Source organism: Pyxicephalus adspersus, chromosome 10 (assembly GCF_032062135.1).
Source record: "Pyxicephalus adspersus chromosome 10, UCB_Pads_2.0, whole genome shotgun sequence".
NCBI lineage: Eukaryota > Metazoa > Chordata > Amphibia > Anura > Pyxicephalidae > Pyxicephalus > Pyxicephalus adspersus.
The window spans coordinates 26,912,253-26,925,309 of record NC_092867.1 but is presented as its reverse complement, the minus strand read 5'-3'; the positions used below and the strand labels follow the sequence as shown (position 1 = coordinate 26,925,309).

Below are 13,057 nucleotides of genomic sequence, written 5' to 3'. Positions count from 1 at the left end.
CTTTTACTACATCGAATGATAAATTATTTTACCTTACCATGATAGAGCTCTATCTGTTCCATAGATTACTAAGAGAGAGACATATAATGATTATACCATGATTGTACCATGAATTGGTACATACCTCTCCGGTGTTCAACAGGATGGGTTTAGGTTGGTGACACTCTTTTGTTTCATTTGACGGTTCTCCAAGAATTGCTTCTACTAATGCATCCCACACCGGATCACCCTCTGTCATTCCTATAAGTGAAAAATAGTGAAGGCTCAAAGCTGCTACAATTACAAGGGTAGTATTGTATATTCCCGCTACACTACCATAAAATTTGCATTCACATTTTTCCTATTGATTAGGCAGCCAAATGGCAAAAGATATTTAATACTGATAAATATAAAGTTATGCACTTGGGAGCTAACAACATGCATGCTTCATACTGTCTAGTGCAGGGGTGTCCAAACTTTTTGCAAAGAGGGCAAGATTTGGTGAGGTGAAAATGTGTGGGGGTCAGTGCGGTGTAAGTCCGGGCTTCGTGCAGAGCATGTTCTTGGAATCAGAGCGGGCGTGGTCCGTGCGGGTCCTGCAAAGCACAGGCCCACTATAATGACGTAAGGGAGTCCCTGTGCACACATGGGGATTCCCTTCTTGCCAAATATGCCCACTGAGTAGTGGGCCCATAATTGAAAGGCAGTTTATCAACTCTAATGAAATATAAAATAGCATTTTTGTAAACCTGTATTTTATACTGTGGCCAACAGTGCCGCATATTATTCATTTTATGACAGAGGCTGAGGGCCGGTGGAAATCTGAACACCGGCCGTTATTGGCCCCGGGGCCAAACTTTTTGGACATGCCTGGTCTAGGGGGAATACATTTGGGGAAGTCAGAAATGGAAAAGGATCTGGGGGTTCTGGTTGATCATAGACTTAATAATAGCATGCAATACTTTCTTGTATTTATTGATGTATAGACTGCAGAGATGGAGACATAATCCTGCCCCTGTACAAAGCATTGGTCAGACCACAACTGGAATATGCAGTCCAGTTTTGGGCACCAGTTCAGAAAAAGTATATTGTGGAGTTGGAGAGAGTGCAGAGAAGCTTAAAATCTTTACTGAAATGTATTCTGCAATCTCAGAACAGGCCAGCAATCTACTATATGATACCCACAAAGATGAGATGAGGGTTAAAGGCTGCACTTGTCTGTTAGAAGTTTGTTAGTGATCAGCTTGTAAAATCCATCCCAGATGAGATGAGTCTTAGGCTATGTACACACGTCAGATGATTATCGACTGATACGAGCCTAAGGGGCTGCCTCTGATGAGAATCTGACATGTGTACAGTGGCCATCCCACGTTTTTGGCAAATCCATAAATGAAAGAAGTTGAACAACAGCAATGGAAGTGAAAGGAGGAGAGCGTAGTAAGGCTGCTCACTTGTTCTCTCCCTTCCCTCTTCATAGAACAAAACGGCGCTATATGTACAACGCTCGTTCATTCATCTTTCAGTCTTTTGTCTTTGGAAACGATCATAAAAAATCAATTCCAACAACAAACATCTAGTGTGTGTACACAGCCTTAAATCAGTCAACCAGGAAACTCACCGACTGCATACTTACATATGAATGATTCAAGATTCAACTGTAAATAATCAGATTGAATCAAACCTATCTCTTACTTATTGGTATTTTTACGCATATTTTGTAGTTTTCTTTTTTTATTTTAAATCTGACCAAGTTGGTGCAAATTTTTCTGATTATTTTCCATCTATACACCACACACATGCAAACCTATTGAATAAGGCACTTTGCAGTGCTGGAGAAGCAAAGTATAGTACTCCACAGCAACCAATCAGATTAATTCTTCTTGAAGTCATATCAGGGGAAGCAAAGTATAGTGCTCCACAGCAACCAATCAGATTAATTCTTCCTGAAGTCATATGCACATACGTCATGTACATACATATGTAACTGATGCAAACGATTTGTTACCGTGAGTAAAATTGATCAGCCCAGGACCATCAATTGTTCCAGCAGCAAAGCTGTAGCCGAGGGCAGGTTTACAAGTTGTTGCCTTAAGAAGGTAAAAAACAAAAATTAGAAAAGATACTAAGGGCTATATGAAACAGGGAATCTGACATTCCCTCAAACATTCCCTTTTGGTAATCAGTTACTGCCATTGAAACACATGGAGCTGGTAAATTTGCCCCAGGGATTGTTTGGGAGAATGTCAGATTTATTGTTTTATAAATAGAGCCATAAGAGTATAAATTTACTACATTAATACAGCACAGACAGATATACCAGAACATATATTAGAAATCCAACATGTTTTTTTTATTTAAACACTCTTTTATTAAAGAGAATATTTTATTTATATTACCACCCGATCTCCCACGCATTGCTCATGAGCCAAGGAACACACCCTCTCTTCCATCTCTTGAAATATATTTTGATACATGTATCTCAAGAATACACAAGGGTCATTCTTTATTACGGCTAGTGTTTTGATTTTTAAAGATTTACATAAAAACTTACATTATGAGTGTCATTAAGTTTCACAGTGACATTGCTCATGTCAACCCACTGGTGTGCAGAATTCACAGTGCCTTCCATCTGCTTGGATGCTCCATCATATAAATCCTATATGGTAATATCAAAGAGAACACAATAACCTTGTACATATGCAGCCATGAACAGTTTTTAAAATTTATATTATGAAAACCTTATTGAGCATCTAAAATATAGTCCTTTTACAATCAATTCAGGGCACTATTGAAGCAGCTGATAAAGGTATACTGACCAGAAACAAGAAGATGTATCACCACCAGCTGCAGAAAAGCTGCAAATCTGCTAATGACGTTTGTACCTATGTAGTAATTTGTTTTATCAAGATACAGTTAGATATTTGATATAGCACACACCCTATCAAAGCACTTTTCATGGACATTAGATCAAGCAGAGATTTTGAATATACTGGCAAAAAAGCAAAAAAAGTTATATTTTAGCCAGGAATAATTAAGAGGAGATAAAAAAGTGTTGTCAGAAATCTTATGTAATTAAAAAAATAAAAGTTCAGAACACCAGGTTTCTTTTTGGGTATACTGACAGATAAAACCAGAAACAGGAAACTAGTATTCTAAATAAAAACTTTCATTTCAAATATTTTTAGTTAGCCGCTAAAATGTATACTGTGTCTTTTCTAATTATGTAAAGAAATTAAAAGGCAATGACAAATATTAGGACAATTATTATTTTTTGTTAAATCCTAATTTGCCCATTCATCTTCTGTTCACTGCCTGTGATCATTGATGTTTAATATTTCCAAAAGATACCACTATAGATATGGAGGACACTTTAGATACAAAGAACAGAACTAATACAGAGGACACTACAGATACAGAAAACACAATACACACAGGGAACTCTATTAATACAAAGAACAGTAAAGACACACAGAACACCATAGATAAAGCAAACACCGAGAACACTATTGATAAAGAGAACACATTAAACACAGGGAACACATAATAAAAAGGACATTATAGATACAAAAAACATAATAAAATAATGAACACTATATGAGCAGTGAACACAACAGATGCAGGGGACACTATTAATACAGTAAAAATACACGGAACTCTTTGGATATGGAGATCACTCAAAATACAGAGAACACTAGTTATACTTTCAGACATTTGCTCTTTTATGGTAACCATAAACCAACCTTTGCTTTTAAAAATATCTTTTCTCCTATTATTCTTGTACTCTCAAACATATTCTCTCCAGGTCCAGTGGCGATGCAAGTTGTGACCTAAAATAATAATTATAAAATAAAACAATGCATTTTATTACGCACTGTAAACATGTTTAGTTTATTAAAATTATAGATTAGATGTAACAAAAAAAGCATATTAGACCTGATTTATTAAAGCTCTCCAAGACAAGAGAAAGTAGAACCTGGGTGATCCAGCAAAAGTGGAACAGTTCTGGTCCAGGATTGAAAACATTTGCTAACTAATAACAAATTAGAAACCCATTCTAGAATTGCTGTATCTCTTGAAGACTGTAACCTCTTTTGGGCAGGTCCTCTCCTCCTCCTGTGTCATTGTTTGTATTTGTCTGTCATTGGCAACCCCAATTTATTGTTCAGAACTGTGTCATATGTTGGCACTATATACATACAATTTAATCATAATAATAATACATTGTATCATATTGTTTTTCTAATGATCTCTCATCATTGGAAACACAGCTTTTGCATTTCCAGTGTGAAACAATCACCCATACAATAATAAAAATGCAAACAGACTTTGCCAGAGGGACTTTGCAACACTAAATTTTACTGTCTGTTTGATAGAATGGAAACAATGCACAAGTTGTAATAAATAAATAACTTACATACATCCTACAAAAATATAACGTTTGGTGGTGTCCCTGGTTTTAGTTTTTTTGCTTCGCTAGAGAGATTTCTCTCATTTATACCCCAGTGACCCTTGGAATAGAAAATGATAAGAATTTCCCAGTGGGGATAATTGACAGCAATGAAGACTAACAGGTTTATTTATAAAGCAAAGAATCTCCTAGATCCCTGTGTTTCAATGGCAAATGACAATGACAATGACAAGTAATGTTTAAGTGAATATGACTTCTATATAAAAAGACCCCTAACAATGGTCCAAACCTCCTAGTGTCTTAAGGTATATTATATTTAGAATTTACCATAATTATAATTATAGTTTTTGATAAATGTGTACCTATTGCAGACGTTTTCTCAACTGGTCACTACATTTTCTGGGTGGGATGAAAAGGATTTTTTCCCCAGTGTAGATATAGATTTTTTCTTAAAGGCTTTAGGAAAATGATGAAAGGAAGGATGTTTTTCTTTCATGCTGTGTCTTGAATTGGTTCTGATGGTATCATCATAAAAGTGATTTTCTAACCACAAAACATATTCTGGTTTTATTCAATTTTATAAAAGCTACACACTTTTAAATTACAGATTTCAAGGAAATGTAAAATATACCCTTTCCATTACCATGCCTTTTAAGCTAAACACCAGTTTTAAGTTTACAAAACAATCAATTCACAAAATGCGCCTGTATTGAAATTCCCGGAAGACTTTCCACATTGCCTAAACATCTAAAAAAGCGTAAGTCAGCTTCCTTGTTAAAATATTCATAGGTACTCCTTCTACTGCTCCATAATTTTCATTGAATGCTTATATTGAAAGAGTTTTACTTTACGTTTTGTTTAGGTAAAATGTTTATGTAGCAAATTGTTTTTTATGCATACTCTTGTTCTCGCTTTTGTAATTGTCCTGATCTAAGCCATACAGTTTACTAGTTATTTAAATCTTGCATAAAGGGGTTGGTTCTGTTTTTTTCTGGATATTTTTTTAATCACCTTGGTAAAGTCCTACAAGTAGTACTATTTTATTATTTTAGTATGTTCATCAGGAACTTATCAGGAGCTTAAATTTCCTGATGTTTATATATAATTATTAAGTAGATACACTCCTGTGATATCATTAAAGCAACTAAAAGTCTAACTGAGAGTGTTAGATATTATGTTAGATCCAATGGGACGTTGGAGTGCAGGATATGTTGTTTAAAATAACACTTTTTTTATCAGTGTTACATTTTTGTTGGCCAAAATACAGTAGTACAGAGGAACAGCAAGACTAGAAGAATATTCTAAGTATCCTTCAAATTTTGTAGGAATGCTACAATTCATCATCCATTAAATCCTTTCCAATCCTTGCAAACAAAGGGTCTGATTTAATAAAGCTCTCCAAGGCTGGAGAGGATACGCTTTAATCAGTGAAGCTGGGTGATCCAGCAAACCTGGAATGGATTTCTTCAAAGTCATTTGCTAATTGTTGGCAAATGTTTTAAATCATTGACCAAATCCATTCCAGGTTTGCTGGATCAGCCAGCTTCACTGATGAAAGTGTATCTTCTTCAGCCTTGGAGAGCTTTAATAAATCATTTCTTGTAGAGAAAAGAGAAAATGTGAAGTCTTACTCACCCCTCCTTCTGGACAAGTACTAGTAGGATTTTCACATGAGAGGCCAGTATTTATACAATGAGGACCTCTGGTATTTGGTGTTACATCCCCAAGGTTTGATGATGCGAAAGCTGCTACAAATGATCCCTGAAAAATACACAAAATTCTCTAAAGACAATCCTGTTTAATAAATTAAATACTTAAATTTAATATTGTGAAAAGAAGAAGTATATGATGTGTTGTTACCCAAAAAAGCATTAGAAATTCCTTATATTATTGATATCCCACTACACAAAATGATAAAAGTACCTAATTTAGCTGTCTGTGCTTGAACAAACATTATAGTTTTTTTGTTTTTGGAAACCATTATTTAAAACATATATGCAGGTAAGTTGCTGTTAACCATCAGGTAGTAAAATACAGCCCATAAGCAATAAAGATTCCCTTAAAATTTGTCCTCAAATATGCTTAAAGGTAACATGGGCTCCACTCCAGTTCTCTTCAAACTTCATTTCACTCTGCATCTCTAAAGGCAATTATAAGCTTTTGTAAATATAATATTAGGAAACATTTGTCTCTTGCTGAATATAGAAGTGGGGAACATGCCAAACCTCTGAACTTGGGTCTCATGCCAATTAAAAGTTCTGCCAGGGCACTTTAAGATACCTAGCACTGATTAATGTATTGTATAATGGAAGGTTCTCAATAAGATTTGAAAATGTGTAAATCCCTGTGTGGGCTTAATGCACTGAAGCTGTCAGAGGACTGAGAAATACAACAGTTGCCTGTCAGATCAAGTTTTTGCTGTAAACCACTTTCCTTTCCTCAAAAGCAAAATATAAAGAAATCCAGGGATGGTATATAATTCATTTAAATAATTCTGTATGTAGCATTACTACCACTTAAAAGAAATCCTCCCTCCCATATATTACCTATTCCCATAAGTATGGACGTGCATCAAATGGGCCCACAGATAACTGCCCCCACCTCCCTAATTAGGAACATTAACATCTCAAATCTCACCCCCCCCCCCCCAAAAAAAAAAAAAAAAACAGAAATATGCCAACTATCGAAAACTTGTCTCATGTCATGTATTATAAACCACCATCTACCTCTTCGGTTTCCCTTCCTCCTATTGATAACATGCAACCAACATCAAATTCCTCTTTATCATTATTATTATTATTATTATTATTAATAAACAGGATTTATATAGCGCCAACATATTACGCAGCGCTGTACATTAAATAGGGATTGCAAATGACAGACTAATACAGACAGTGATACAGGAGGAGAGAACCCTGCCCCGAAGAGCTTACAATCTAGTAGGTGGGGGAATTTCACACACAATAGGATGGGAGATAAGTAGTGGTGGTTTCAATTGACAGAAGAAGACGGGTAGGCAAGTTTGAAAAAATGGGTTTTGAGTGCTCTTTTAAATGAGCAGAAAGTAGGAGAAAGCCGAATAGGACGAGGAAGACCATTCCAGAGAGTTGGAGCAGCTCTAAAGAAGTCTTGTAACCGTGCGTGTGATGAGGTTATGAGTGAGGAAGTCATTAGTAGGTCATTGGAGGAGCGGAGAGAGCGGCAGGGGGAGTATTTTTTAACCATGTCGGAAATGTAAGTGGGACAATAACTGTGTAGAGATTTGGAGGCAAAGCACGGGAGCTTAAATTTGATTCTAAGGTGAAATGGAAGCCATTGGAGAGAACTACAAAGAGATGCAGCGGAGGCGGAGCGGAGGGAAGGATGGATGAGTCTGGCTGCAGCATTCATGATATCATTGGCATAGTTATCTCCAATTTTTGACAATATGCCTCAGGTGAATCAAAAAACATTTATAAATGCAAATACACTGCTGTCTTTTTTAAAGTGTATACATTAACTTTACCAATATGCTTGCATTTTGGTTGTTTCCACATAAATTGGGACACTTTTGCATGCAAACCTTTTAACCTCATAAAAACGACTGATCAGGGCTGGATTTCTCAAAAAGCCACATAGGCCATGGCCTTGGGTGCTATGGTAATGGGGTGTGGCAATTGTTCGGCTGAAACGGGATCAGCTGTAGATCAACTAAATTTAGGTGCAAGTGGGGGACACTTGTGGCTACCTCTCCCTAAAATGTCATCAATATGGTGTCATTAGAACATTAAAAACTCTACCCATAATAAGGCGCTGTCCTATTACACATAACTGTCCTCTTCCCTTCCTTGAAGTCCAATAACGGGCCTACACATAGCTGGCCATTTACCTTCTTTCAAACCCAAATTCTTAGGAAGAGGAGATGTAGGGACCTGAAAATGTAGTAAGAACATGTCCCACATGGCTATCTGTCACATTAATTGTGTTTCTCTGAAAGTATCCATTGCAGAGAATGGGTTTAAATAAATGTATTGGCTAACTATAACTGGTAGGATGCATTGTATGAAACAAGTAGCGTCGTTTTTTTTTGCTGCCTGTAGAAGGGGGGACACAAGCTCGTGGGCCAGGGGAGAAAAAAAATATAAATCTGCCCCTGCATCTAATGGACATCAAAGGACTGTCTTTTAAAACTCTCACAAACTTTGATATTTGTTTCCAATGACAGGTGAATGCATGAATGCTGTAAAGACACCGCCGTTCTCTTCTATGGGGACCAAGACAAGTAAGTGGAACCCCGCTGCGCTCTCTTCAATTGGAATGAACAGCACTTGTTTCCCATCAGTGATTTATCAATTCTTAGTAGAATCTGCCATGGAGAACCACTGTACACGTCACATTTTCACATTATTTTCAACTATTATCTGACATAGCTTAAGAGGTCCTTTAATGTGTTTATAAAGAGGCATATTGTTCCTTGCAATTTTTTTTTATTGTAAAATTAACTTTATTCTCTTATTCTATATTGTTAGTCATTTTAGACTAAAGAAGGCTTAGAAAGACAGCTGTCAATTAATAGAAGTAATATAGATAAAGTTAGCTGTATATGACAATGATTATTCAAAATAGCTATTTCATATTACCTTCATTTCTGTTCATTTTTTCAAAGATTTCTAAATTGGCAGTGCCCTGCTCCAAATAAAAATGATGATGATTTCTCTACAATCATTTGGGCAGAGTCCTCTCCTCCTCCTGTGTCATTTTTTGTAATTTGTCTGTCGTTTGCACAGGGCCATTATTTAATGCACAGGGCTCTTTAAATAAGTTGGTGTTTTATAAATAAAGTATTAAAACAATATTAATATTAAGCTAGGAATAATGTTCCTATATCAGATTTTATTATCACAAGACCTATTATAAAACAGCTTTCAAGAATACATTTTTTTCCAGCCCTGTACAAGAAAGTAGCATATTATACACTTCAAAAAATGTTTTTCTTTACAATGTCATTGTTCTGTCAATCAATTTTACGGTTATCTATTTGTCATTCAGTACAACACCAACCTCTCCAGGCAGAGATCCTTTATTCTTTTCCAGCTCAAACAAGTAGGATGCATAGCCCATGTTGTCACTGCTGACCAAGTGGTTAGTGTTGGGCATACTAACTGCATGCACAGCAAACCAGCTTAAAGCATAAGGGAAAATGTGTGCGTTAGAGAGTTCCTTATGAAGTGTCCCAAATAGATAAGCTTTAGTGATTTAAGGTTTTGATGTCACATGAAGAAGCAGTTTTGATAAAAAAGAGATACCTAAGCTTGGTAGTATTAACCTTCGATGAATTAGGTAAGCACAGCATGGCCCAGGGCAACTATCCAAGAGACATATATTGGCCATATGTAGTCAACCTTTTTTGTCAGTTTAGATACAGCAAGAACAGTAAAAACATAATTTTCTTTTTTCTGGTGAAGATGTCAGTAGGAATTCTCCAGCTATAAAACTGATTATTCTGCAAAAAAACGTCATAAATTGCATGCACCAGTTATTTGCTTATACACTATCCAGATATTACAAAAGTAAATGCCTTGCAGCATGCAGCATATAGAATAACTACAGATATACATTTTAAATATATATAAAATTATTTACTATAGGCCAGGATTGGGTGGTGAGCAAGTATATGTCCTGTGGTGCAGATTCTAAATTCTAGAAAGCACCGGCACAGTAGCAGAATGTCCTACAGTCATATACCCAGCTTGTCTTTTTCTGATATTTGTGTTAACAATCTAATAAATACTGAAAATAGTTTATATCTCTAGATAGATAAATAAACAGAAATTTAGGAAGGCTATATAATTAGTACAGGGGCTACAGGACTATATTATTATTATTAATATACAGATGTTAAAACATACAAGAAATGATTGGTGGTTGTTTATGATTGGATGCCATGGTTCACACACACACCGATTACCCACACAGCATTTCTCTTTGTACCTTAGAAATGGCAAAAAATATGAAATTTGCCATAGCTTGTTTGTTTTTATTGATGCCAGATCCGGGATTATCATTCTAAGCCTTTATTTTACTATGTCCAGGATCAAGGCAGAACAAGCACAATACAAAGAACGCAGAAGTCAGTTACCTGATGAGCCCAACATCCTTTCCATCCATGTCTACCATCTTTAATATAACCATGTCTTTGTCTGTGTTTGCCGGGTACCTGTGTGCAAAAGGAATATTAAATAATTTTACTCATTTGAAGATGAAAAACATTAAAAAACATTAAAAACAGAAAATCCAACAACAGGACTGTTTTTTACTAAATAGTGTGACATTAAACTACAGAACAAGCAAAATACAAGTGTAATGTTTGTTAAGCTTTCCCTGTTTATAAAGGTTGCAAAACTGTTAAAGAGTCTGATTCAGGGGCATTGTACTTATGAGTAAGCCCACCACCAACCTGTTTATTCACAAGTGATTTTGTTACATAGTTGGTCCAGAGCAAGGCAAAAAAAAAAATGGTACAATTTGCATGAACAGGAGAAAAAAGTTCCTTCCTGGCAATCGGATGTTCCCTGGATCAACGGTCTCTGTTATCTTTACTTAATAACCAGTTATATTCTGTGCTTCTAGAAAAACATCCAGCTTTTTATTAAAGTCTATAGTAGTTGTGTCTATTTAACAATGATAACTGCAGTGAAACCACAACAGAATAAAATCTTGTACGAGTTTTTCAGGACCAGGGAGCAGGTAGTAATTTAGGTTGTGAAATTCTATATATAAGCCAAATTAAAGCTTGAGAAAGACAGCCCCAACTTTTCCCCCCTTATCATACATACAGTTGTAGCATTAGTTGCAGGAGACGTAATAGAAAACCTAATCAGATATGTGAAAGGTATGAAAGGTCTGTAAAACATCCGTTCTAAAAGCCAGTGTTAGTATAGCAGGAGTCATGTTGTTTCACGGGAAAGTCTACACAATGATTTAATTATAAGCATTAAAAGAGTTCATGGGAAGGATATTGTTGAAAGGATTTAATACCCCTTGTGGATAAAAGTGAGTTTATATCAAACCCTTTGTGATGCTCAGAATTGTTGTGGTTTCCTGCCCAAAAGGAATAAAGGGCATTTAACCCCGCCAAGACTAAAAGCAGGGACATTACATAGACTGGCAATTTATAGCACTTTGTAACTATACAGTTAAAGGGAGAATTGACATCTTAATAGTGTAAAGCCTACATACACTATTCATGTAATTATGAAATGTTACCACGGCCCAAGAGACCATCCAATCAAAAAATTAGGTTTATCAGTAACTTCATAAATAGGTGAGTGAACAACTTTAGAACAGAGACATTTTCACCTGACCGGAACTATAATGTAATGTGGAATGTGTGGCCATGTCCCTCCTAACAAAACATATGATTTTTATTTTTTTTATAGTATTGAAACACTTATTTGTCCCCCCCCTCACCCCACCCCAATGGCCCCTTATTAATGAAAGAACTATAGCAGCAGCTATGTTGACTTCTTTTAAAGCTACCGGACTTTAATTCTGATCCTCTGAATAATATATTTTAAGTGATTCTCCTGGACAGGTATGCAAATAAGTAGGGTCAGAACATTTAATCTGCATAACCATTAAAAGTGAGTGATAGCACTAGCAAAAGCCGATTCCCTGGTTAATTATACACAATATACATCAACCTATGTGACAGCAGCTATGCATTCATTTTATACACTGTTCCAAGTAACTAATACATGACAAAGTAAATTAAAAGGTTTGATGAAAGGGGTGGGTATAAAGAAAAATAATGCCATATTTGTGCTGCCTATACAAGGCAATTCACCAACATGTAAACATCAATCCGCCTTGAATATCTCTCTCCTTTTTTGCTTTAAATTAGAACAAGATTATGGCTGTTGCATCAAATTATAATTGTATGTTGTAAAAGTTTTAGGGAAGGCAAACAAATTATCCTGATAGTTTCTATTTTTGTGACATGACCTTGCTAGAACATATGCAAAAAGCTGTACAACAGTCGGCTTCAACATCAGCAACTTCAAATCCTGTGCAATCATTAGACTGAGCCCAATTAGAAGTCAGAAGAAAGAAACTTCTTTACCCCTTAAAACAGAATACTATAGAAGCCCCTACCAAGGTTAAACAATCGGTTTTTGATATTAGGATATTAGATTATTTTTTTTGTATTTCAAATGTCTATAAATAAGTATACATATTGACTTATTGCAAGAGGTTACAAAAATACTAATAATAACCTTACTAAGGCTTTAAAATAAAAATAATTCTGGTCAAAAAGGCATAACATAAATTTAGCTGAAATGGTTAAACTCATTATAACACTGTTCACAAATGCCAATTTACTCAGATCATTTATACAAATGTCTTCTATCATTAAGCACTATCAAAAAAAAATGAAAAGCAAAGTGCCTATAGCCCTGTGTACACTGTAATTCGAGCAACCTATATGCAGGTCAACACCTCCAGGGGTAATTTGCAAATACTGGTAGTCCCCAGGTTACAAACGAGATAGGAACAGTTGAATTTGTATGTAAGTCGGAACAGGTACATAAAATTCTCACTGTGAGTTATTCACAAACAAAACAAAAAAATCTTTATGGAGTCTAGACATTCATTAAGGTCTGGAGCAAGCTGTGCTTTGATATGCAAATA

At 35.7% G+C, this 13,057-nt stretch overlaps 1 protein-coding gene and 1 long non-coding RNA gene across 2 annotated transcripts in view; one reads left to right on the top strand and one right to left on the bottom strand.

Annotated features, from left to right (window-relative positions):
- Nucleotides 1–10,647, top strand: part of LOC140339473 (uncharacterized) — a 30,321-nt gene extending 19,674 nt beyond the window's left edge. The window contains exons 4-5 of the long non-coding RNA XR_011922446.1: nt 8,592–8,648; nt 10,459–10,647. This is a non-coding gene — a long non-coding RNA (uncharacterized lncRNA). The remainder of the gene's footprint in view (nt 1–8,591; nt 8,649–10,458) is intronic.
- The window catches only part of LOC140339472 (putative neutral ceramidase C), a 30,134-nt gene that overhangs the window by 9,309 nt on the left and 7,768 nt on the right, over nt 1–13,057 (bottom strand). Inside the window, exons 7-13 of the mRNA XM_072424202.1 lie at nt 10,506–10,583; nt 9,428–9,548; nt 6,023–6,148; nt 3,720–3,806; nt 2,531–2,635; nt 1,985–2,066; nt 125–240 (exon numbers count right to left, since the gene is read on the bottom strand). Coding sequence (XP_072280303.1) covers nt 125–240; nt 1,985–2,066; nt 2,531–2,635; nt 3,720–3,806; nt 6,023–6,148; nt 9,428–9,548; nt 10,506–10,583 — 715 coding nt within the window. The remainder of the gene's footprint in view (nt 1–124; nt 241–1,984; nt 2,067–2,530; nt 2,636–3,719; nt 3,807–6,022; nt 6,149–9,427; nt 9,549–10,505; nt 10,584–13,057) is intronic.